The 27,477-nt window shown below is 45.3% G+C and overlaps 1 protein-coding gene across 4 annotated transcripts in view; it reads right to left on the reverse strand.

Annotated features, from left to right (window-relative positions):
• Positions 1–27,477, reverse strand: part of THEMIS (thymocyte selection associated) — a 173,158-nt gene that overhangs the window by 60,224 nt on the left and 85,457 nt on the right. For all 4 annotated transcript variants that reach the window (XM_068231522.1, XM_068231520.1, XM_068231521.1 and 1 more), the window contains exons 3-5: positions 18,122–18,277; positions 8,456–8,914; positions 7,059–8,053 (exon numbers count right to left, since the gene is read on the reverse strand). In XM_068231522.1, coding sequence (XP_068087623.1) covers positions 7,059–8,053; positions 8,456–8,914; positions 18,122–18,277 — 1,610 coding nt within the window. The remainder of the gene's footprint in view (positions 1–7,058; positions 8,054–8,455; positions 8,915–18,121; positions 18,278–27,477) is intronic.

The following is a 27,477-nucleotide window of genomic DNA, read 5'->3' on the forward strand; positions in this document are numbered from 1 at the left end:
TGTGCGGCCCTGCAGTGAGGTTTTAAAGCTGAAGAGGCCTATTTCCACAAAAATGGCCTTGTCTTTAGGGGGGGTTTAGCACTGTGGTCCTCAAGTGGTTAAATGTCTGCTTAAAAGGTTAGAGAGCATATACAGACATCCTACCCATCACATTTTAAACTATGCAACGTGTCCTCCTCCTTCTGCTGACGCTATACGGGAGATGCAGGCTGTTTACAAGTGCTGGGAATGATCATAGCACTAGGAGCAGATGGAGCCGAGCCCAGTGTAAACAAGTAATTTATCTTGCTTATTTCTTTATTTACAATCCTACCCAGCACTGGGCAGCTTTAGCCTGCATTCCAATGTCCTGTACAGATTCAGCAGGGAGAGCTATTACAGCCCAGCAAAGGGGGAGGACATGCAGGATCTATGCATATGCTGCCTAAAACCTTTCAAGCAGACATTGAAAAATATCTGCTTAATGCTTAATATCTGATCCTTCTTATATTATGTACATGCTACCAGGATTATCCCAGTAGCCTAATTTTTGCTATTGTGCCCCTTTAAGAGTACAATTTTATCTTTTAGCTAAAGGAATTAACAGGTAAGGAGTTCTTTAGCAAACGAATTTTAAAAATGCATGGCAAATACAATTTTCTACACCTACACAACCTGGCACTAAGACTATACGAGTAAAGAATTTTAATTTGATTGACATTTCTGTAAAATGTTTTTGATGTGCTGCTGATGTTGTATATGTTACGGCCAGAACCTGAAGTCTGGCCACTTTGGGTTTTGGCCGGCCTAAATGCGAAGTGGGCGTGTTACAGCGGCCAATGTCAGAAAGACTTGATTCTGGCGGCTCCGGCTCCTCTCCTTGTTCCCCTCGCCGGCTCTGACTCCTCCCCCTACCCACTCCTACAACCCCTGGCAGCCAGTCCGGTATCCCTACCACCTCTCTATCTCCCCTCGCACACCCGAGTTGTTCATCGCCACAGGGAAGCACGTGGACGAGCAAGCAGCAGGAATGCTTCAGATATTGCTTCTGCCAGCACCCGCTCTGCAGTGCCCACGTATAGGAACAAAAGTTGGCACAAATCCCTGCTTCTCTCTGTGCTTCCTTGCCAACTGCTGAGAGGAGGGGGCAGGGGAGGAGCTGGAGCCGCCAGAATCAAGTTATTTCTGACATTGGCCGCTGTAACATGGTCACTTCGCATTTTGGCCAGCCAGAACTTTGGGTTCTGGACGTAACATACTGTATTCAATGTTTTACAAGTAAATGTTGTATAATGTAACAATATTTTACAAAACAGAATTTTGAAGTCTACTTCACAGTAGCAAATAGCAATAAGGGATTGCAATATCATCTGTGAATTCTAAATGTAATATCTAAAGTATACATGCAATGCAAGGGGAAACAAACACAACTTCCCTTTCAACGAATCTCTAAAGCAAGCAAGATAGTTTGCTGTTTTGCAAACTTCATGGCAATTTACATAATGGACAGGTCCCTTTAAGTGGACCTGAACTCAGAACTTCCTCTCTGCTCTAAATGAGCAGCAGCATAATAACCTTAAAAGGCAACATGTATTTATTACAGCTGATACAAATCCTGCAATAAATCTGCAGTGTGTACTTCCTGCTCTCATGGAAGCAGACATAGGGTTAACATCCTGTGTTTACAAATTAGCTCCTCTGCCAAGGCAGTCAGCAGACTCAGCTGAGAGATTAAATTACAGTTGTGATTAGTCACAGATGAGGGGGAATCAGACAGGTTAAACTCTCTAAATACATACAGGGTGGGTTTCTCTAGGTTTTCCTTCCGTCCTGTGCAAGAGTTCAGGTCCACTTTAACTGAGAGTTTAAAACCAAGGTGATCTCTGGTGACTAAATAGGTGGGTTTGAATCTAGTCTCTTCGTGTTTAGTAAGTCTGCACCTATTCAGCAGGAGACCTTGGGCAATACTTCCTAACACTGCTACTGCCTATAGAGCGCGTCCTAGTGCCTGCAGCTCTGGCGCTTTGAGTCCACCAGGAGAAAAGTGCAATATTCATGTTATTTGTCTTGTCTTGTATCTCTAAGTTTACGAAATGCAGTATAGGTTCACTTTAAAAAATATCAAAATGTTCATAAATTCTTGGGAGTGTGCAGCTAAGAAAGAGGCAGGGAACTACAAACAGAGAGGTTTGCTAGGATGGAGGTGAGGGATTTATGAGAAGGGAGCAAAGTAATCAAGTTTTGTGGCATGGAAGAGAGAGCTTTGCTAAGAGGAAGCAAAGGGAATAGAAATAGGACTGAAGTATAACAGATGTATGTAATAGGAATGCCAAGGAATGAGCATAGCAGGCTACGATGAGAAGTTCCTCATCATGTTATTTCAAGTTTAAAAATTAAGTGGAAATAATCAAGAAAGATTGTGATTTTTTTTTTAATCACAGGATATGTGATGCCAACCCTGTCCCAACTATGTTCTGTAGCTCGCCGTGACAGCGCTGCATCTGCAAATGTGTGAAGCGGATCGGAGACAGGAAGCAACGCATCTGTAATTAGCAGTCTCGGGTAGGATTTATTTTTGAAGCTGTGCTGTTTTTGAGTAGCAGATCAGGATATAAACCAACCAAGCTGCAGTCTTTAGAATTAAAAAAAATTAAATCTGTTGCTGCTCCTAGATTGCATTCTGCTGCCATGAGGTAGAATGTATATCCTTTTCAATTTATTAGGATTTCATGATTTTACATACCTCCTAGCATTTAATAATGAAAAAGAGGGACACACCGGGAGGGACAAGGTGAAAAAAGTGCGTAGGTAGTCGCAGTAAAAGGTTGATGCGAACATTAAGCACAATGTAGAGGATGTAACTAATAGGCAATAGGTGATATATACATAGCATGTGCTGTAATATTTACAGGAACAATAGATTTAACAACATACCACATAGCCTGCCATAGTAAATGATTAATTTATAATCTGTATCAGTTCTCTGTCGTTATAGTGTCCCCCATTAGTGTCACCTTCATTATAGTAACCCCATTATTGCCCTACCTCATCATAGTGTCTAAATAGCTGTCCCAATAGCAGAAATGTGCAGAGGATAAAGGAGGTCCTAGTAAGTGCTTTAAAGGACTTACGAGCTGAAATGAAAAAAAAAAGTTAATTACCATAGTGCACTGTTAGACCTCTGTGTAGACGATCAGTGCCTCCCTTGTACTTTCCAGACCCCCTGTTATCTTAATCCTCTTATCATTTTATGGCCCCGACCCAGCCCAGGGTCGCCTTATCTCTGTATACTATAATCGCCACTTTAAAATCCCTCTGCCTGCTCAGTTCAAAAAGACGTGGCTGCATAGGATAACAGCCCTGCCAGCAGCTCATCGTCACTCCGTACACTGAGTCATAAGTCATGTGGGCGTCACCACATGACCTCCCACATGACTGACTTCACTTCAAGCCAGCCGTGCCCCCTCAGCATAGAACAGAATAGTGATGGGTCGTTCGCGAACGAGCCGGCTCTAAGAGCCGGCTCTTTGCTGTGAACGACAAGAGCCGGCTCTCAGTTTTAAAAGAGCCGATGCCTCAGCCGCCCCACACAGCTCTGATTTGCTATGTAATAAAGGGCGCTGAGGCATGCTGGGAGATGTAGTCCTCCTCTTGTAGCTTGTAGGAGTGTATGGGGCGGAGCAGGAGCAGAGCTGTAGCAGGAGGGATTGCCCCAGTCAGCGAAGCAGTCTGGAGTTGTCATGGAGACGGGGGCGGGGCTTGTACTCCGATTCTGACTGGTGTCCAGTGATATTTAATGAAGAGCCGATTGAGAGCCGTAAGAGCCGGCTCTTTAATGGGAGCCGATTCAGAAGAGCCGATTCTCTGAGAAGAGCCGGAATTCCCATCACTAGAACAGAAGCGCTGAGAGAGTAGGAAGGTAACCTAGTAACAGCATTTGTTTACAGGAGATTTGCAGTGTAAGTAATTGAATTCAAAATCATTTATAACTGATGGGGGACACTTTTATTATCATGTAAAATAGCGTGGCAACATTTTTTTAAGAAAAAAAAAATGTAAAAAAAAATAAATGTTGCCACGCTATTTTACATGATAATAAAAGTGTCCCCCATCAGTTATAAATGATTTTGAATTCAATTACTTACACTGCAAATCTCCTGTAAACAAATGCTGTTACTAGGTTACCTTCTTCCTCTCTCAGCGCTTCTGTTCTATGCTGAGGGGGCACGGCTGGCTTGAAGTGAAGTCAGTCATGTGGGAGGTCATGTGGTGACGCCCACATGACTTATGACTCAGTGTACGGAGTGACGATGAGCTGCTGGCAGGGATGTTATCCTATGCAGCCACGTCTATTTGAACTGAGCAGGCAGAGGGATTTTAAAGTGGCGATTATAGTATACAGAGATAAGGCGACCCTGGGCTGAGTCGGGGCCATAAAATGATAAGAGGATTAAGATAACAAGGGGTCTGGAAAGTACAAGGGAGGCACTGATCGTCTACACAGAGGTCTAACAGTGCACTAAGGTAATTAACTTTTTTTTTTTTCATTTCAGTTCGTAAGTCCTTTAAGTCTGAGGGGCTCTGACAAGGTCTGTCCGGCTGCACTGTTGCTTACCCTTCAATCATCTCTATATAGCTTCCTCTCTAAAGATGCAGTTCCTGAAACTTTCATAGCTCCACCTCCCCAAACTCTTGGCCAATCACTAATCAGTTGTTGCTGAGCAGAGAGCAAGTCACATGCGAGCAACAGCTGGATTAGTAATAGTGTGGATCTATCAGAATATGCAAATGACCCCCAAACAGCCCCTTTGAAATGAAAAACAGTGGCCCAAGAGGAAAATGTTTTCCTGCCCCATGGGCCAGCCCTCCCCTGCAGAGACATATTTCCCATCTCCCCAAAACACACAAACAAATTGTACACACTCTCTTCACATACAAGTGTTGTAAATCTACATAAACATGCACACGCATAAACAGTGTTAATCTACCTCCTCCCAAAAGGAGGCATTATTGTAGAGCCTTTTCTCTCCTCCCAGCAGAACACAGCACACATATGCGGGGGGGGGGGGGGGGGGGTGAAGAGGCCAGGACAGTAGCTGCAGGGGGAGGGGGGTCAGTCCTGCCAAAATCAAGATGGGTGAGCAGATTTTTTGTCATTTAATCAGACAGTTGGAACAGTGTTCATATTATGTCCTTTCCTCTTATCTGATATATCCCAAACAAGTCTGTTGAGAGCACTTACATTCCCGTTTTCTGCCACTTATCACAGACCCTCAGATTTATTTTGGTAAAGTACTTTCTTAAAGTAAAAGTATATTAGTGTTGCTGGTGTACTGTCATCAGGTGATAGATTTGCAAGCTTCTGATTTGTTGGGATTTGTCCGGCTTTAGTCTACAGAAGAAACAGAGGCAATACATTGCAACTAGTAAATCACAGCCGTACTAACCTATCACCTGGTAGCACTGGTCCCATGCTTCTCCATGAGTTCTGCTACCCAGGAGACACTCTAATATAGTTTAGTCTTTCTGTCAATATCGAACTGATATATGGCTATTAGCTGCCTTTCAAAGTTAATAGATAAGGAATACTTAAGATAGAAGGTACGTGTTAATGAGGATTGTATCAAAGACATTTGTAACTGATAAGACTCTTTCCTTTGTTACCCATAAGGCCCATACAGACGTCAGATTTTTCCGAACGACGGGTCGTTTGAACGTCCCGTCGTTCAGTCGTCTGCACGCCAAATCGGGCTTGTGCACAGACTGTCGTTCGCGTGATAAGACTGAGTTTGAGCTATCCGCCTAGTGGATCGCTCAAACTCAGTCTTATCACGCGAACGACAGTCTGTACACACGCCCGATTTGGCGTGCGGACGACTGAACGACGGGACGTTCAAACGACCCGTCGTTCGGAAAAATCCGACATCTGTATGGGCCTTTATATGGACATTTATAATCATGGTCTAATGTCATTATCTGCTCCATTTGAGCATCACCACTTGCCCCAGAAGAGCTGAATTGTTGGACAGCCCAATCCCGCAATCTACTTATGTATGAGAAATGTTTACTTTCCATTGATAAAAAGATTGGGAACCACTGTCCTCGGTTATTAATACTACAGTCATTTTACTTTGAAAACCATATACAGTTTTGCACATCTGCTGCATAATGTACTGGGGCAAACATTAGCCATGACTAAGAAATTATAAATGTCTTAAATACCAAGTGGCTAGCACTCTCGCCTTGCAATGCTGGTGTTTTTGATCTAAAGCTCATTCAAAACACCATCTGAAGGGAGTTAAATGTAGAAGAAAAGCAGATCGGGCACTGGTAGCAATAATTCAGAATTAATGTAATCCAGCACGGTACAGGTTACATACATGGAGTGATAGGGGTCGGCCTAACAGCCGTTTCGCAGGTCTCTCTGTTTCTTCAGAGGCCAAAAGGTAGGGTGCAGTTTGAGTCTCCCCAATAAGATAAGGTACGAGATACCTGTGTATCCTATTTATTGGGCTCTGAAGAAGCAGGGAGACCTGCGAAACGGCTGTTAGGCCGACCCCTATCACTCCATGTATGTAACCTGTACCATGCTGGATTAAATTAATTCTGGATTATTGCTACCAGTGCCCAATCTGCTTTTCTCCTACATTTAACTATATTGGATTGTATATGGTGGTGAGCATGGTGGATAAACCAGGATTCAGCTGCAGTTTCCAGTCTGCCATCTCAGTGCCTACCTTACATTTTTCTTCTCCTACTCTAATTATCTGAAGGGAGTTTGTATGTTATCAGTAAAAGACAATCCCATATCCTCCCACACTCGTAAGTTGATTGGTTTCCCCAACAATTGGCCTTAGATTATGGCAGAGACATTATACTGTAGTAGGGATCAGATTTGGAGTCCCTCTGAGGGACAGCAGATGACATGAATCATTCCAGGTATTCTGTAAAGCACTGCAGAAAATGTCAGCGCTATATACATAGCAGCAGAATGATCTTTAGAGTGACTATGAACCGTGTAATTGCTCTATTGCCTACTTTAAGTATAAAAATGTGGTAGAAAGATTTGTAATTTTTACCTTTGCTGTATTTACATACACTGGAGTCTTTGGGGGACGTGGAGGTGGGGCTTGAAAATTATTTTCGTACCGTCTTGCCATATAATACTCTTCTTCATTAATTTCTTCAGTATTGGTCCTTGTTGGCACAGAGAACGCTTCACCTTTATATTGCCCAAGAACTTGAAAATAAAGTTTTGATCTAAGGACAGGAAGTTCCCATGCTTCTTCAGGATTGTCATAGAAACTAACAAGCAGGTAGGAGTCCGTAATTTGCTCTTCCAGTTTTAAAACAGATGTGTTGGCCAAGATGTCCTCTCCCATTGTAAACAGATCCCTCACTGATACTTTGACATTTAAAGGAAGCAGAAAATGTTTGCAAAGTTCCATCAAATAGTATTGTTTGTCATCGTTTACAACCTCGATGAAACCACCTTCTGCATACAATGGAAATTTTACAATATTCTGTGCTTTGTTTTCCATTTTTGAACACTCAAGAGCATCCACAATAGTAATTTTGCTTTCATGAATGATTTCACAGGACTGAGACTCTCTGACTTGAAACATATCACCAACATAAATTGAGGAAAACTCCTTATGCAGTGAATGAAATGGTTTTGTGGCCACCACATGAAGATCAGACATATCTTTTTTAGCAATTTTTAAATCGTAAACAGTTGAGAACATACGGGGCCTCCTTTTGAACTTCCCTTTGTAGTTAGATGGAATTAGGAAATGCCTGGTTGGGGTGTCACTTCTGGTCTCAGTAGCAATAATTCGATCTGCTTGATACTTCTTGTGCACAATTACCTTTTTACCCCCTTGTAGAAACCTGTAAGATTTGCAGTGTTTTACTAGATCATCCATAATTTGTGCAATAAATGGGAATTCACTGGTGTTTTTTTCAAAGACCTCTTGAGTTGAAAGGGTCTCAGTGAAGATTTTACTATTAAAGTGCTCGGTGATATCCAAAACTTCAACATCAAGATCTGATAAGAGGTGCATAGCGCTACCAACTGCAGAAAAAGAGAAAACAGAATTACAAATTCTCATCTTTTTCACTTAAAAACTCATTAGTTTCAGGGAGTAGTGAACAAAATTGTTTTATAGTTAACATAGAGCAATTGCTGATGTGGATTAAGGAGGTTGATGGTAATAAATTGTTATATGTCATTCCTTTTATGCAGTTTTTGAACAAGGAGGAGGAAAAAAGTGTACTGCTATGTCTAAATTACTCTACATGCCTTTCTGTTTTTTACTTTTCTTGCTATTGATATTCGATGTTGATTGCATTTCACAATTTGCTGTGTATATTTCATGTCCTCTTTACAGAAATCCTAATTTCATCACAAACGAACCAAAATTAAGTGAAAACATCCAAATCAACTTATTTTATTTTTAATAGGAATCATACTTACATTGCATTTGAGCCTCAATGTCGTAAATAGGGTTCAGGATCATCATTTCATTGATGAATGTGTGGTAATTTTTTTTGCTGTCGCAGTTCTCCATAATATCCGTAAGAATAACCTTTCTCAGTCCATTCTTTGGAATTTTAAAGTCTAGGATCTCCTTGAGCGTGTATATTCTCTCATCCGGGCATTCAAAAAATTCTCCAGTACAAGTCAGAGGCAGGCAAAATGATTTCAGTGTTCCTTTCACAATCACTTTACACTTAGCTGACATGGCTCCGGCTGAGTTCTCTATGGCATGCAGCATGATGTTTGTGCCTTTGCCTATGGTAATGTCTCCCACCTGAAGGTCTGCACTGCTATAAAAGTAAGAATGGCCATATTGCGTGGGTCCAATATGTAGTGTCTGTATTATCTCTTCAATGGAATGATAAGGGTTCTTATCAGCGACTGCTCTAAATAGTCCTAAAATAGAACATTACAAAGGTAAATTGCATGTCCAGGTTTGTAATCTACACCCAGTTATTTTGAAATGTACAGTTCAGGATAAAAGTATGCTTAATACATTTAGGATAACAGTTTAGACATCACAGTAATAATACAATCCCCACATCCTATTGCCTTGGTAGCAGCGCTGCCTGTGATTACGTGATCCTTAATGTGATCACAAACAGTGCTGGCATCATAGAGAAGGGAGGCATGAGAGGTAGAGGAAAACAACTTCTGAGAGTGGAGGTAGATAAAAAAATAGGTCAATAGTTCCTGTATTTTCATTTAAAGTGGTATGAAACCCAGCATTTCTTCTTTGCTCTAAAAGATTATTTACAGCATATTATGTACTACACCACTTTTTTTTTCACTAGAACAGCATTCAACTAGGTAAATGCAGGGCTTACAAGCTCCCTGCAGGGAAAGCTGGACGCAACTGGAGATAACATTATCTTGTGTTTACTTAATGGTATCAAGTGAGGGATGTAAACATTCTCTGGCAATTCAGACACTCCAGAACACAGACAGATACTCAGAAAGCACTTCTAGGTACATTACAATATGAATACACCAGTTATGAATAAAATGCAATGTCAGGTCTCAGAGCAAAAAAATTGTACTTTGGGAACTTGTAATTTCTAAATCAATAATAATACTTATGCACAAAAGCAAATATGATATCTGTATGGTATATAAAAAGTAGGAAAACATGTTTTTATTCAATATTATGTCAGAGTTTTATACCGCTTTAAGGGCACTTAATAAGCTGCCACAGAGCGGAGACGACAAAACATTCATTCTTGTGAGGAAACGCGGAAAAGCCGCCGTCTCTCGAGGTGAGGCGGCTGTTTCCGCGTCCAGCATGGCGTCACAACGCGGAAAAAACGCCGCATGCCGCATGGGCAGTGCGGCGGAATCCGCATTGGTAACGGCGGAATCCGCATCAGAGGCGGCCCCCGCACTAGATACATTGCATGACAGTACTGGTGTGGCTGGGACTGATAGTCCACCAGGATTCAGACTTACACGCGCGCGAGCACAGAGGCAGAGTTTAAATAGCAGTTAGAAGGGTGTCGGCTGACCAGCTGGGTCAGCTGACAAATTCCACTGCTCTCATTGGACCAGCAATTAGGAAGGTCCTAGAGTATATATACTGCTGGTTGTTCACTTGCTCTTTGTCTGGCGTGCGATCACATATGTGGGAGCACTCAGACCTGTAGTCAGATCCTTAAGTGTGCCGGGACCAGCTGGAGCTGTAATCCTACACTTAGCTAGATTCTGTTGATAGCTAAAGTACTAGTTTGATTGTGATTATATGTTATGACTTTTGCCTGCTTTGACTATCCTCCTGAACTCTGATCTTGTACCTCGATATTTCTGATACTCTGTTGCCGAACCCCGGCTCGTTCCTTGACTCTGTTTCTGCCTCCTGATTTTGTACCCCGATATATCTGATACCTCGTTGCTGAACCCTGCCTGTACTTTGACTCCGCCTTTGCCTCCTGATCTTGTACTTTATCTGTCCGTGTGTGTACGACCTGGCTTGTCCGACCTCGAGAACCGACCTTACCGTTAGAGGCGGTTCCTCGCTCTGTTAGCGATCCTTCCTCCTGAGGGTCACTTTCAGATATACCTTCCTACTGTCAGTCTGACTCCTCCCGTCTTGGAGAGCTCAGGTCTGCGGAAGGAATCTGTGCAGTACTCCTTGCTGCATTGAGGCCTTGTCCTCTAAGTGTTACTGTTACACCAAACACTACACTCTACTCAGGTGAACAGAGGTTAGTTTGTATATCGGATTATCGGTGAGACTGCAGATCACTTATAATCTGGTATATATCTGTATTTCCGGTGATACTGCAGATCACCGGTAATCAGATACTCTCTGCGCCCACCGATCGTTACAGAACGCCAGACCAAAATACAAAATGGACGCAAACACTGATTGTCTGGGTGTACTTGCCGCTTCGGTGGACAACATCAATCAAGTACTGGGCACTCACATAACTCTTATTGATGCCCTATCAGGGTCTGTAAAACCCTCCAGACATCAGTGGATCATGTGCGATCCTCTCCTAGCTCTGACATACGTATGCCTGTACCTGAAAGCTTTTCCGGCCACAGATCTGACTTCCGGAATTTTAGGAGTAGGGTGTTGTCCTATTTTGAGTTGAGACCCCAATCTTCGGGTACTGAGACCCAGAGGGTCACGTTTATTAAAACTTTGTTGTCCGGCGACTCCCAGTCTTGGGCGTATAGCCTGCCCGCCGGAGACAAAGCTCTTACCTCTGTAGAGGAATTTTTTAAAGCTATGGCGGTAATTTACGACGATCCGGACCTTGCCTCGACTTCTGAGCGGAAGCTCAAGCTTTTGCGTCAAGGCGAAGGTCCGGTCGAAGATTACGCGGCCAAGTTTAGGAGGTGGTCAGTTACGGCCAGGTGGGACACCTATGCCCTATTAGATCATTTCTTGTCAGGGCTGTCCGATGAGGTCTCTGATTTGATGTTAAGCCAGCCCGAGCCCAGAACAGTCGATGAGGCCATCTCAGCGGCCATCCGAATCGACCGCAGGCTGCGCTACCAAAAACAGACCAGGGGTAGTTCCCGTCTCAGAGGGGTATCTTACACCACGGTCCCAGTGACTCCACCTACTACTATTTCACCTTCTCCTGTCGTGCCTCCTTCCGAGCCGATGCAGATTGCTCGGTCAAAATTAACCCAGGTAGAGCGAAGACGGAGAATGACCGAACAGCTGTGTTTGTACTGCGGTGAAGGGGGGCATATAGTACAGAACTGCCCCAATAAGCCGGGAAAACGCTGCCGCTTAGGAGTGGTGGGGGGTAACACCCTGGGCGTCCGACTTTTACCCCTAGAAGAAAAACGATTGCTTCTTCCCTGTACCGTTACATGGGAAGATAAGACTGAGGTCACGGAAGCCTTTATCGATTCAGGCTCCGCGGCAAATTTTATGGATTCGGAGTTTGCTAAGAGATTGTGTATTCCGCTCACACCAGTACAACCACCCATCCAGGTTACGGCAGTGGATGACTCTCCTCTGCAAGGGAATCACCCACTGTCTCAGACACCAGAGGTGGGGGTCACCATAGGGGTACTGCACTGGGAAAAGTTACAGTTCTTTGTGTTGCATATGACAACCTCCACCATTATACTCGGCATGCCATGGTTGCACCTTCATTCTCCACACATTGATTGGGCCACCGGCCAACTAATTTCTTGGTCAGCACACTGCTTTCAGCGATGTTTAGGGAAGGTGACATTGGGCCAAACCAGGGTTCATGTTCAGGGGGTACCTGAGCAATATGTGGAATATTCTGATGTATTCTGTCCCAAGGCTGCAGACAAGTTACCCCCACATCGCTCTTTCGATTGCCCCATTGATATACGTTCAGGTTGTATGCCCCCTCGGGGTCATTTGTACAATTTATCTGGGCCAGAGAAATTGGCTATGAAGGAATATATCCGTGACAATTTAGCCAAAGGCTTCATCCGGCCGTCCCGATCGCCTGCTGGAGCAGGTTTCTTTTTCGTTAAAAAGAAAGACGGGGGCCTGCGGCCCTGTATTGATTACCGGGGACTAAATAAAATCACGGTAAAGAATCGCTATCCGTTACCCCTGATAGACGATTTATTTACGCAGGTCACCGATGCTAAGATCTTCTCAAAGCTGGATTTACGGGGCGCGTACAACCTGGTGCGCATTAGAAAGGGCGATGAGTGGAAAACGGCCTTTAACACGCCAGACGGGCATTACGAGTATCTGGTGATGCCCTTTGGGTTATGTAATGCCCCGGCCGTTTTCCAGGAACTCATCAACGAGGTCTTCAGAGAGGTGTTGGGGAGATTTGTGCTGGTCTATCTAGACGATATACTTGTTTTCTCCAACAACCTCTCTGAGCACAGAATACATGTGAAATTTGTACTCAACAAATTAAGACAAAACTCACTTTATGCTAAGATTGAGAAGTGTATTTTTGAAGTCACATCTGTCGCCTTTCTGGGGTACATAATTTCCACCACGGGCCTGTCTATGGACCCCGCCAAAGTCTCCGCTGTTTTGGAATGGCCTCAGCCGGTTGGGTTGAAGTCTTTACAGCGGTTTTTAGGCTTTGCGAATTATTATAGAAGGTTCATAAAGGGGTATTCCACGGTTATCGCACCCCTCACCTGTCTTACGAAAAAAGGGGCAGATACCACTCACTGGTCTCCTGATGCATTAAGTGCTTTCTCCACTTTAAAAGATTTGTTTTGTTCCGCACCCATCCTGAGACATGTAGACACCTCTTATCCTTTTATTGTTGAGGTAGACGCCTCGGAGGTTGGGGTAGGGGCTGTGCTGTCTCAGCGGTCAGGCTTGCAGGGAAGGCTACACCCTTGTGCGTATTTCTCTCGTAGGTTCTCTCCGGCAGAGAGAAACTACGATATAGGCAACAGAGAGCTCTTAGCCATTAAACTTGCCTTTGAGGAGTGGCGTCACTGGCTGGAAGGAGCAGAACATACAATTACTGTATACACGGATCACAAGAATCTAGAATACATCGAGGGGGCTAAGAGATTAAGTCCCCGTCAGGCTCGATGGTCTTTGTTTTTTTCGAGGTTCAGGTTCATAATTACGTATACCCCGGGTAGCAAGAACATTAAGGCAGATGCCCTGTCCAGATGCTTTGAGTTGGAGACAGCACAGCCTTCTGCCCCAGAGACCATTGTCCCACAAAATTTGGTGCTGGCCGTAACAGAGACTTGGGAAGACTGGACAGAGACCTTGAGTCCTTTTCAGCAGGATGTCCCTGAGGGGAAGCCTGAGGGGGTTTTATTTGTGCCTCTGCCATTCCGTCTCCGGGTGCTACAGATATTCCATTCACACAAGAATGCGGGACATCCTGGGGCATCTAGAACGCAGGATCTTGTGGCCAGGTGCGCTTGGTGGCCGTCTCTGGCAGCCGACTGCAAAGAATTTGTTAAGGATTGTGCGGTATGTGCTAAAAGCAAACCCTCCCGGCTGGCACCTGTAGGGAGGTTGCAGCCTTTACCCACCCCGAATGAACCATGGACCCACTTGTCCATGGATTTTGTGGGTGAGCTTCCCAGATCAGAGGGCATGTCGGTCATTTGGGTGGTAGTCGACCGCTTCAGCAAGATGGCCCATTTTGTGCCCTTGAAAGGACTCCCCTCGGCCCAGGAATTGGCCGACTTGTTTATCAAACACGTGTTCCGATTACACGGCATTCCGGAAAACATAGTGTCCGATCGGGGAGTCCAATTCGTATCTAAATTCTGGAGGGCATTCTGTCATCAAATGGGCATGAAGCTGTCGTTTTCATCGGGCTACCACCCACAGACCAACGGTCAGACGGAGAGGGTCAACCAGTCGTTAGAGCAGTTTTTGAGATGCTACGTTGCAGAGGCGCAGAATGACTGGGTCAAATTTCTGCCCTTTGCAGAATTTGCACAAAACAATTTGAAAAGTTCTTCCACTGGATTTTCTCCGTTCCAGGTTGTGTCTGGAAGATTGCCCAAATTTTCACCGTTACCAGTGGCCTCCACTCCGTTTCCAGCTCTGGAGGCTTGGCAAAGGTCTTTTAAAGACATTTGGCGGACGGTGAGAGACAGTTTGGAAAAGGCGTTTCTGAGTCAGAAGGGTCAAGCTGACAAGAAACGGTCTTTGGAGTGGAGATTCCAACCAGGAGACTTGGTTTGGGTATCCACACGTCACTTGGCCCTGAAACAGCCCTCAGACAAGTTGGGTCCCAGGTTTGTCGGGCCTTTCCCGATAGCCAGAAGGATCAACAACGTCACTTACGCTGTTGATCTTCCCGCTAGCATGCGTGGGGTAAGGTCCTTCCACGTATCCCTGCTTAAGCCAGCAGTCCATGTGGGTCCCACTCCTCCTCCTCCTGTGTTGGTGGATGACCAACCTGAGTACGAGGTAGAAAAGATTTTAGATTCACGCGTTGTACAAAACTCGGTACAATATCTCGTACATTGGAAAGGGTACGGCATTGAGGAGAGACAATGGGTACCGGGGAGTCGCATGCATGCGGACGAATTAAGGAGGGAATTTCACGCCTTACATCCCGAGAAACCTGGTAGGAGTTGTCCGGAGTCCACTCCTCGGGAGGGGGGTACTGTGAGGAAACGCGGAAAAGCCGCCGTCTCTCGAGGTGAGGCGGCTGTTTCCGCGTCCAGCATGGCGTCACAACGCGGAAAAAACGCCGCATGCCGCATGGGCAGTGCGGCGGAATCCGCATTGGTAACGGCGGAATCCGCATCAGAGGCGGCCCCCGCACTAGATACATTGCATGACAGTACTGGTGTGGCTGGGACTGATAGTCCACCAGGATTCAGACTTACACGCGCGCGAGCACAGAGGCAGAGTTTAAATAGCAGTTAGAAGGGTGTCGGCTGACCAGCTGGGTCAGCTGACAAATTCCACTGCTCTCATTGGACCAGCAATTAGGAAGGTCCTAGAGTATATATACTGCTGGTTGTTCACTTGCTCTTTGTCTGGCGTGCGATCACATATGTGGGAGCACTCAGACCTGTAGTCAGATCCTTAAGTGTGCCGGGACCAGCTGGAGCTGTAATCCTACACTTAGCTAGATTCTGTTGATAGCTAAAGTACTAGTTTGATTGTGATTATATGTTATGACTTTTGCCTGCTTTGACTATCCTCCTGAACTCTGATCTTGTACCTCGATATTTCTGATACTCTGTTGCCGAACCCCGGCTCGTTCCTTGACTCTGTTTCTGCCTCCTGATTTTGTACCCCGATATATCTGATACCTCGTTGCTGAACCCTGCCTGTACTTTGACTCCGCCTTTGCCTCCTGATCTTGTACTTTATCTGTCCGTGTGTGTACGACCTGGCTTGTCCGACCTCGAGAACCGACCTTACCGTTAGAGGCGGTTCCTTGCTCTGTTAGCGATCCTTCCTCCTGAGGGTCACTTTTAGATATACCTTCCTACTGTCAGTCTGACTCCTCCCGTCTTGGAGAGCTCAGGTCTGCGGAAGGAATCTGTGCAGTACTCCTTGCTGCATTGAGGCCTTGTCCTCTAAGTGTTACTGTTACACCAAACACTACACTCTACTCAGGTGAACAGAGGTTAGTTTGTATATCGGATTATCGGTGAGACTGCAGATCACTTATAATCTGGTATATATCTGTATTTCCGGTGATACTGCAGATCACCGGTAATCAGATACTCTCTGCGCCCACCGATCGTTACAATTCTACTTTAAAATGTTTAAATATAAAATAAACCATGGAATATCTAAAAAAAAAAAAAAAAAAAAAGTAATTTTTAGGACTAGGAGAATAAATACAATTGTTTATCTCATCAGTTTATTTTCACCTCGAGTTAACTTTAAATTACGATTAAATATAAATTACAATTTGAAAAAAAACGTTCATAATTGCATTAACATTTTGCAAATAAACCCAAAAAAGTACTTTTCCGCTCTATGCAATGCATTAGTCCAATCTCATCTCAAATATGTAATTTAGTTTTAAGCAACAGTTCACAAAAGAGTTGCTCTGTGTAATGAACAGCGGAGATGCCACCGCGCGGTCTAGTGACAGGGCGGCTATCTCCGCGTTCAGACCGGTGGTTTCCGCGCAACAACACATGTCTGGCTTGTCTGGACCTTCTAGTGCACACAGATGGAGAGCTTTGCGTGCGCGCGCCAGGCGACAGGACATTTATACCAGCAGAAGGGGAATCAGCTGATCAGGCCGATCAGCTGATCCCAGCTGGGCTCTGGATTGGCTGAGTGGCTCGGGTGGAGCTGCACAGCACTGCAAGTATATATAGATCTTGCTTGTCAGTTGCTGGTTGTCTGCCGTTGCAAATACTTATGTGTGAGCGCTCAGACCTCAGTCAGATCATACAGTGTGTTAGAACCAGCAGGAGCTGGGAATTCACACTTAGCCAGATTACTCTGTCATTATTCTGTGTTATACTTTAGACCATTTCCAGGGTGTTGAGACCAAGGACCTCACACCCAAGCTTAGGATTACTGTGTCATTGCTGTGTTATACTTTAGACCAGTCCCAGGGTGTTGAGACCAAGGACCTCACACCAAAGCTTAGGATTACTGTGTCATTGCTGTGTTATACTTCAGACCAGTTCCACTGTGTTGAGACCAAGGACCTCACACCCAAGCTTAGGATTACTGTGTCATTGCTGTGTTATACTTTAGACCAGTTCCAGGGTGTTGAGACCAAGGACCTCACACCCAAGTTTAGGATTACTGTGTCATTGCTGTGTTATACTTTAGACCAGTTCCAGGGTGTTGAGACCAAGGACCTCACACCCAAGCATAGGATACTGTGTTATTTATCAGACTAGTTCCTGAGTGTCGAGACCAAGGACCTCACACCTCAGACTAGGATTGTACTTGTCAATATCTGTTATGACCTCTGGCCTTCCTGACCTCTCTCTTGCTTTCTGATTCGGTACCTCTGCTTATCTGTCTACCAGTTGCCAAACCTTGCCTGTACCCGGTTACCGAATCAGTCTCCTGTCTCTGTACCTCATATGCTCGTGTGTTGCCGAGCTGGCCCGTCTGACCCTTCTGGCTGTCACTCATTCCTCGAGTGATCAGTCTATCTGTATAATCTTTGACACTAAACCACCAGGTGTCTGTTAGCTGCAAGGACCTCCTGTTCCCCTGAGAGTCCTCCTTGCAGTGCAGTCTGATTCCTATACCATCAGGGAGTCTTTTGGCTGCAGTACAGTCTGATTCCTCAACCATCAGGGAATCCTTGGCTGCAGTACAGTCTGATTCCTATACTATCAGGGAATGCCTGGCTGCTTCACTATCTCCTCCTCTTAAAGACATAGTCTCTGCACAGCCAGGAGGCCACCTGCTCCTCAGGTGTCCACTAGCTGCAGTTGTGTCTGTATCTCCCGCCTTTTACTGTTACACCAAAACACTTACACTTTATTAGATCACCAATAATCAGATTCTCTCTGTGTGCTGACACCAATCGTTACACTCTGGAACTGAAGAGACTACAAAAAGCGCTGCTAAATTAAACATGGATGTGGAAGACTGTCCAAGTGAACTGAATTAATTTAACATTATCGACAACAGGGAATTAAGAGGTAACATGTTAATCTTATATACGGTAAGCAAATGTCATATTTATTAGTCTAAAAATGTACCTGGGAAATCAGGAGGAAGTTCCATTGTTGGCAACATGCTATACTCGTTGCTTGTAAAAAAATGGGCTAAGACTTTCTTTACACTGAAGCTGGTTACTTTAATCACATCTCCTGTAGAAAAGGAAACTTCATTTCCATGCAGCTCATAAATGGAGCCTAAGTGATTTTAAAAAGGAAAACACATTTAATAACCATAGCACAATAAAAACATCTCTTCATTAATTTTCTTTTAAAAAGACCGTTTTTATTTGAAGTAAATCACTTTTTTTTGTTTTACTCAGAACAGTACAATCACTCTGGTTTAGCTCTATCCATTGCACAGATAAATGGAACATCATTTTAGCTTGCGTATGCTACCTTTTTTCATGCTTCTTATTAAATACCAAAAGGTTCTGATCAAAGATTGGTGGTTGGGAGTGTAACAAAGCCCTCTGTCAGTCACTGAATTAGTACAGGTTCTGGAAATGAGTAACAAGAGCTTCTGCTCTACACTGCTATCATACAGGACAAGTAAAGAAGACCTGTAACGACCCGTAGCAGAACATCAAAAATAATTCAGACATATTTTTACATCAGTTATCCTGGTTTCAGCATCAGAAACTCTTCTAATAACTATATATTGCTGTATGTAGGTACAGTATGTAACACCACTTTGCCAGTCATATTTAGCCTAAGCTATGATGTCATGGATTTGTATAAGCCATGGCATAATTTTAATTTGTTGCAATTGCATTTCCGCGGAATCCGAATGAGCTACTTTTGAAAATAAAGAAAGTCATGAGAATTCCATAAAAGGAAAGGGACCAGTCCAAAACCTGTAAAATCTGTCAGATTTCTGCAACCTACTGTAAGTGTCAGTGATGTAGTGAAAAAGAAATTCATAGTGTATTGTACGCTGGAATAAATGCACATTTTACATGTGTTCATACACATGGATTTTACATGTTTTCAATTCCTTTTTAATCACTTCAGGATTCTGCGTACGCATAAGTACGCCCCTGAATCCTGAAGCGGTTTCCATGGAAACGGCCGCTCGTATGAGCTCGTCTGACCTCGTATGTCTCCGTGAACACCCTGCGAGCCTCCAATCGCGGCTCGCAGGGTAAATGTGAACACGCGGGAAAGATCTTCCCCGCTGTTTAGATACATACGGCGCTGCTGCGCAGCAGCACCATAGAGGAGATCGGCGATCCCCGGCCTCTGATTGGCCGGGGATCGCCGGCATCTGATAGGCTGGAGCCTATCTGAGGCGGCGCAGGACGGATTTCCATCCTGCGCAGCCCATAATGAAGAGGGGAGGGAGGGAAGGAGGCAGAGGGAGGAATAGCGCTGCAGAGGGGGGCTTTGAGGAGCCCCCCTGCTAGGCACAGCAGCGCGGCGGCGATCAGACCCCCCCAGCAGGACATCCCCCTAGTGGGGAAAAAAGGGGGGGGGGAAGTCTGATCGCCCTGCCTGCTATCTGATCTGTGCTGCGGACTGAAGAGCCCCCGCAGCACAGATCATCCAAACCACCCGAAACCCGGAAGTGGTTAATACCTCTGCTAATTAGATAGTTCAGTTTTATTTTTAATTCAGTTTGCAGAAATTGTTAAAATCCCATTTTCATTTTGTTGTCATAGCTATTGAGTGTTTCTTGATGAGAGAAACAAATACATTTATACAGGTTAATTGTGAAGCTGCAACATACCAGAAACTGGTTTGAATACCTTCCACATGTATTTATCTATTTAGCTGTCCATCATTACAGTATTTGCTAGAGTTTCCATTTTTTTTTTGTGGCCTGAATAATAATAATAATAAAAACCGACGGGTTCAAAGTCTCTTAGCTGTTTCTCTTTGAAAAGTTTTATGTTGTTAATAGCAGCATAGTGCATAGTGTTAGTGCCGCTCCCCCGCCTCCTCCGTATCGGCGCTACCCGCCCGCGTCCCTTCCCTCCAATCAGCGGGAGGGAAGGGACGCGGGCGGGTAGCGCCGATACGGAGGAGGCGGGGCAGCGGCGCTAACAGACAGGCGAGAGGTAAACATTGTGCTGGCGACATGCTGCGTGTCGCCAGCACTGCGGGGGGTATATCGGCGCGCAGGGGGGTCTTGGAGGCACACCATGGGGCAACAGAGGCTGGTGTTAGTGTGCACAACCAGCCTCTGTGCCCCACTAGCATAAGTAAATCCCACCTCGGGTTCTCTTTAAAGAGCTTTTTTTCTGCAGATTGTGATTTGGCTGGAGGAGGCCCAGTAGGTTCGCCCAGTATGGGGCCCATACATTTCTGATGGCGGCCCTGTTTCTAGTGATTGATAGTTCAGTCCTGTTGTTCACTGTGGCCTTATCTCATATGTGCTGTACAGCAGTAAAACAAGATCCCTTTTGTACCAGATAAACTTTACAGTCAAACAAATATACTATTTCACATTTTCCAGATTTAATAAAAAAAAATACATGTTCAGTGTTCACTTATGAAACAAATAATACTATAAAAAATGCAATACATTTGCTGTGATGTTTTATATGGTTTATCTTTGCTAGAGGTAGCCTCTGTGTCCCACTAGCATAAGTAAATCCCACCTTGGGTTCTCCTTAACCACTTGAGGACCCACCCTTTACCCCCCCTTAAGGACCAGCGCTGTTTTAGGTGATCTGTGCTGGGTGGGCTCTGCAGCCCCCAGCACAGATCAGCGTGCAGGCAGAGCGACCAGATCGCCCCCCTTTTTTCCCCACTAGGGGGATGATGTGCTGGGGGGGTCTGATCGCTCCTGCCTGATGGGTGTTGCGGGGGGGGCACCTCAAAGCCCCCCTCCGCGGCGACATTCTCCCCTCCCTCTCCTATCTGTCTCCTCTGGGGATCGGGGCTGCACAGGACGCTATCCGTCCTGTGCAGCCAGTGACAGGACGTCCCCTGTCACATGGCGGCGATCCCCGGCCGCTGATTGGCCGGGGATCGCCGATCTGCCTTACGGCGCTGCTGCGCAGCAGCGCCGTACAATGTAAACAAAGCGGATTATTTCCGCTTGTGTTTACATTTAGCCTGCGAGCCGCCATCGGCGGCCCGCAGGCTATTCACGGAGCCCCCCGCCGTGAATTGACAGGAAGCAGCCGCTCGCGCGAGCGGCTGCTTCCTGATTAATCAGCCTGCAGCTGGCGACGCATTACTGCGTCGCTGGTCCTGCAGCTGCCACTTTGCCGACGCGCGGTATGAGTGCGCGGTCGGCAAGTGGTTAAAGGCCTAAATACATGGACACCCTTGTGTCTGCTTTTCATCATCTGTAACATTGGTGTGTTGCTGAAAAGTGCACACACACACACACACACACACACACACACACACACACACACACACACACACACACACACACACACACACACACAACAACACACCAGTAAGGGCAGCCAGAGCCAGGCAGACATAAATTTGCTGGGCCCTGGGCAGGTTCTATATTTTTTGCTGCCTAAAGCAAACATTGTAGTAGGTGGTATATATGTATATATACACACACACAGAGTCCCCAGTCAGCTTTTATGCCCTCTACATGCTCTGTGATGTGCCTAGACAGTAGACATATGAAGCTTTCGTATTGACATGCATTTCTATCTTCATTTCTATCCTTTGTTACCACATGACATGATGCATGTTTAAAGATGACATACTCATTATGTTTCTGGAGCTAATTTTCAATAGTACAAATGCACAGGGAGAGTCTCAAAACGCCTGAGGGAAAATGCATTTGCTTGTGCATTATAAGTGTGCATGAGCCATCCAAAAACAGCACAGCCATCCATCCATACATACTGTATAGAGCACTCAAAATGCAAACATACATACTCCATCCAAATGTATACATCACACACAGCCAGTATCCCTCACTCACTGTTAGGTCTCTCTTACCTGCCGAATTCCTTTTCATCTCTGAAATGTAAAGTTAACAGCTTGGTTCAGAGCAGTAAACAGAGCAGTACATTTTAGAATGGACCCCATTGTCAATATCTACACACTAGTGGAATCAGAAGATGCACTCACAACAGGCAGATACAGAGAAGTTTGTGTGAGAGACAGCAATGTCTGTGTTCTTTTCTGGTGCTACTATTGAATGACATTCAGAATCTATATTATACCAGAGAGCATACCCCTCAGAACTTGTAGCTCTGGTCAAGTGTCTGATAAGTGCCTTCATGTGCTTCATTTTGCTTCATGGTAGGGCCCCCCTGGCCAGGCATCAGAATCCTTCAGGCCCCATACACTTCTCTCCTGTGATGCCCTATCGCTGGCCCCTGACTAGAAATAGCCACTGAGATGCAAATAATTCCGACTTGCATGGAAATTCAATGCAAATAACATACAGTTTGTAATTGAGCCAATCAAAATCAACAGAAAGTGCATCTGATTGGCTCAATTCTAAGCATAGAATTGCAGTCAGTCTGCCAGAATTATGAACATTGTATTGACAATTTCTATTAGAGACTTGGCTTTTGCTATGTTAACCACTTGCCGACCACACGCTTATACCGTGCGGCGGCAAAGTGGTAGCTGAGGGCCAGCGACGCGCATGTGCATCGCCAGGTGCCAGCTAATTAATCAGCGATCGCTGTGCCATGTGATCCGCCGCCCTCGTGACGTCATCCCACCAGCCTTTCTGAAGTGCCGGTGGGATGTTAACCCCTCGATCGCCGCACAGCAAGCGTATAATACGCTTTGTAATGTATACAAAGCGTATTATACAGGCTGCCTCCTGCCCTGGTGGTCCCAGTGATCGAGGGACCACCAGGGCAGGCTGCAGCCCCCTTAGTATGCACCCAAGCACACTGATCTGGCCCCCCCTGCCCCTTGATCACCCACGGCACCCCTCAGACTCCCCCCTGCCCCCCCCCCCGACCACTGTTTGCACCCATTCACCCCCCTAACCACCCATCAATCACTCCCTGTCACTATCTGTCAGCTCTATTTTTGAGATTACCTCCTAAACTGCCCTCTGGGGGCTCCTGATCACCCCCCCCCCCACACCCTCAGATTCACCCCAGACCCCCCCCCCCCAGTGTACTGTATACATCTATTCTTCCCTGTTATCACCCACTGTTCACCTGTCAATTACCTGTCACCCATCAATCACTTCCTGTCACCACCTTTCACTGCTACCCGTCAGATCAGACCCTAGCCTGCCCCTTGTGGGCACCTGATCACCTGCCGCCCCCTTAGATCGCATGCAGACCCGCCCTCAGATCACCCGTCAATCACCCATCAATCACCCCATCACCACCTGTTACTGCTACCCATCAGATCAGAGCCTAATCTGCCCCTGCGGGCACCCAATTACCCGCCCACACCCTCAGAACACCCTCAGACCCCCTCTGATCAACTCGCCAGTGCATTGCTTGCATATATTCTCCCCTGTAATTACCTACTGATCACCTATCAATCACCCTGTCACCAACTGTCACTGCTACCCATCAGATCAGACCCTAATCTGCCCCTAGGGCACCCAATTACCCGCCCACACCCTCAGAACGCCCTCAGACCCCAGCCCTGATCATCTTGCCAGTGCATTGCTTGCATCTATTCTCCCCTCTAATCACACCCTGATCACCTATCAATCACCCCGTCACCCCCTGTCACCACCTGTCACTGCTACCCATCAGATCAGACCCTAAACTGCCCCCTGCGGGCACTCAAACACCCGCGCACACCCTCAGATCCCCCTCAGACCCCGCCTGAACACATCTCCAGTGCATTATTTACATCTGTTCTCCCTTCTAATAACCCACTGATCACCCATCAATCACCTCCTGTCACCACCTGTCACCCCCTAGGCACACCTTCCCATCAGATCAGGGCCTAATTTGCCCCATGTGGGCTCCTGATAACTCGGCCAAACCCTCAGATCCCCCTCAGACCCCCTTCCGATCACCTCCCCAGTGCATTGATTGCATCTATTCTCCCATCTAATCACTCCCTGAGACACCCATCAATCACCTCCTGTCACCTACCCATCAGATCAGGCCCTAATCTGCCCCTTGCGGGCTTCTGATCACCCGGCAAACCCTCACCCGCCCCACCACAGTGACAGAATTTTTTTTCTGATCACTGCTGGTCTCTACCAGGTAATTGTGGCTAAGACCAACCGTTATGCCACACAATACGCAACCGCCAATCCAAGAAGCTACCATGCCCTGCCTTTTCGGTGGAAACCACTCCAAGTTTCCGTACATAACATTTTTTGGGGCCTTCTCCATAACATGGGTTTAGTCAAAAAGAATGTATCTCCAGAGTACTCCTCATGGTTTTGGGCCCGTAAAATGCCAGGGGGGTATAGGAACCCCAAGTGACCCCATTTTAGAAAGAAGACACCCCAAGGTATTCCGTTAGGTGTATGATGAGTTCATAGAAGATTTTATTTTTTGTCACACGTTAGTGTAAAATGACACTTTGTGGAAAAAAAAAACAATAAAAACCAATTTCCGCTAACTTGTGACAAAAAAATAAAATCTTCTATGAACTCTCCATACGCCTAATGGAATACCTTGGGGTGTCTTCTTTCTAAAATGGGGTCACTTGTGGGGTTCCTATACTGCCCTGGCATTTTAGGGGCCCTAAACCGTGAGGAGTAGTCTTGAAATCAAATGTCTCAAAATAACCTGTGAAATCCTAAAGATACTCATAGGACGTTGGGCCCCTTAGCGCACCTAGGCTGCAAAAAAGTGCCACACATGTGGTATCGCCGTACTCAGGAGAAGTAGTATAATGTGTTTTGTGGTGTATTTTTACAGATACCCATGCTGGGTGGGAGAAATATCTCTGTAAATGGACAATTGTGTGGGTATGTGTAAAAATACACCCCAAAACACATTATACTACTTCTCCTGAGTACGGCGATACCACATGTGTGACACTTTTTTGCAGCCTAGGTGTGCTAAGGGGCCCAACGTCCTATTCACAGGTCATTTTGAGGCATTTGGTTTATAGACTACTCCTCACGGTTTAGGGACCCTAGAATGCCAGGGCAGTATAGGAACCCCACCAAGTGACCCCATTTTAGAAAGATTATGTAGAAAGAACAGAGGTGCCAGCAGGATAAAATCAGGTAATAAAATGTTTAAAAGTGCTTTGGAGGCAGCGGTGGACTTACCTCCTGTAAGCAGACACTATAAACTGTCAGTTCAAAATCTAAAAAAAATGTTATTGGCATACTCCAAGGGGGTCGCAATGCTTTTCACAGGTGTAAACCTGCTTTCTCAGGCAATATAACATAGGAGCATACAACAGTAAAAGGTCCGGGTAACACCTGGCGCCTCAAACATTTTTTTAGATTTGAACTGACAGTTTATAGTTTCTGCTTACAGGAGGTAAGTCCACCGCTGCCTCCAAAGCACTTTTAAATATTTTTTCACCTGATTTTATCTTGCTGGCGCCTCTGTTCTTTCTACATAATATTAATTATCCACCCTTGGTGGAGGGGGATAACCCTTTTTTCCTGTCTACTCTACAGAGAGCGACTTCTTATTCCTGAGTGGGGACAGGATAATCTCCTCACCTGCCTATACAGTGGTTGCCTGGAGGTAACCCTGTCTTGTGAGTATATATATTGTACTCTTTACATATATCCATTTTCGCAGTACTTACTACACTATATTGGGCTCTCGGTTTCCCTCTTCTGTATCCATTTTAGAAAGAAGACACCCCAAGGTATTCCGTTAGCAGTATGGTGAGTTCATAGAAGATTGTATTTTTGTCACAAGTTAGCGGAATTACACTTTGTGAAAAAAACTGTAAAAATCAAATTCCGCTAACTTGTGACAAAAAATAAAATCTTCTATGAACTCACCATACTCCTAACGGAATACCTTGGGGTGTCTTCTTTCTAAAATGGGGTCACTTTGGGGGTTGCTATACTGCCCTGGCAATCTAGGGGCCCTAAAGCGTGAGGAGTAGTCTAGAAACCAAATGCCTCAAAATGACCTGTGAAATCCTAAAGGTACTCATTGGACTTTGGGCCCCTTAGCGCAGTTAGGCTGCAAAAAAGTGCCACACATGTGGTATCGCCGTACTCAAGAGAAGTAGTATAATGTGTTTTGGGGTGTATTTTTACACATACCCATGCTGGGTGGGAGAAATATCTCTGTAAATGGACAATTGTGTGTAAAAAAACCCAAAAAATTGTCATTTACAGAGATATTTCTCCCACCCAGCATGGGTATCTGTAAAAATACACCACAAAACACATTATACTACTTCTCCTGAGTACGGCGATACCACATGTGTGGCACTTTTTTGCAGCCTAGGTGCGCTAAGGGGCCCAACGTCCTATGAGTACCTTTAGGATTTCACAGGTTATTTTGAGACATTTGATTTCAAGACTACTCCTCACGGTTTAGGGCCCCTAAAATGCCAGGGCAGTATAGGAACCCCACAAATTACACCATTTTAGAAAGAAGACACCCCAAGGTATTCCGTTAGTAGTATGGTGAGTTCATAGAAGATTGTATTTTTTGTCACAAGTTGGCGGAAAATGACACTTTGTGAAAAAAACAGTAAAAATCAACTTCCGCTAAGTTGTGACAAAAAATAAAGTCTTCTATGAACTCACCATACTCCTAACGGAATACCTTGGGGTGTCCTCTTTCTAAAATGGGGTCATTTGTGGGATTCCTATACTGCCCTGGCATTCTAGGGGCTCTAAAGCGTGAGGAGTAGTCGAGAAACCAAATGCCTCAAAATGACCTGTGAAATCCTAAAGGTACTCATAGGACGTTGGGCCCTTTAGCGCACCTAGGCTGCAAAAAAGTGTTACACATGTGGTATCACCGTACTCAGGAGAAGTAGTATAATGTGTTTTGGGGTGTATTTGTACACATGCCCATGCTGAGTGAAAGAAATCTCTCTGTAAATGGACAATTGTGTGTAAAAAAAAAAACAAAAACAAAAAAAAATCTAATTTACAGAGATATTTTTCCCACCCAGCATGGGTATGTGTAAAAATACACCCCAAAACACATTATACTACTTCTCCTGAGTACGGCGATACCACATGTGTGACCCCTTTTTGCAGCCTAAGTGCGCTAAGGTGCCCAATGTCCTATGAGCACCTTTAGGCTTTACAGGGGTGCTTCCAATTTAGCACCCCCCAAAATGCCAGGACAGTAAACACACCCCACAAATGACCCCATTTTGGAAAGTAGACACCCCAAAGTATTCAGAGAGGGGCATGGTGAGTCCGTAGCAGATTTCATTTTTTTTGTCACAAGTTAGCAGAAATGGAAACTATTTTTGTTGTTGTTTTTTTTTGTTTCAAAGTGTCATTTTCCGCTAACTTGTGACGAAAAATAAAATCTTCTATGAACTCACCATGCCTCTTAGTGAATACTTTGGGATGT

This window comes from Hyperolius riggenbachi, chromosome 4 (genome assembly GCF_040937935.1).
Source record: "Hyperolius riggenbachi isolate aHypRig1 chromosome 4, aHypRig1.pri, whole genome shotgun sequence".
Classification (NCBI taxonomy): domain Eukaryota; kingdom Metazoa; phylum Chordata; class Amphibia; order Anura; family Hyperoliidae; genus Hyperolius; species Hyperolius riggenbachi.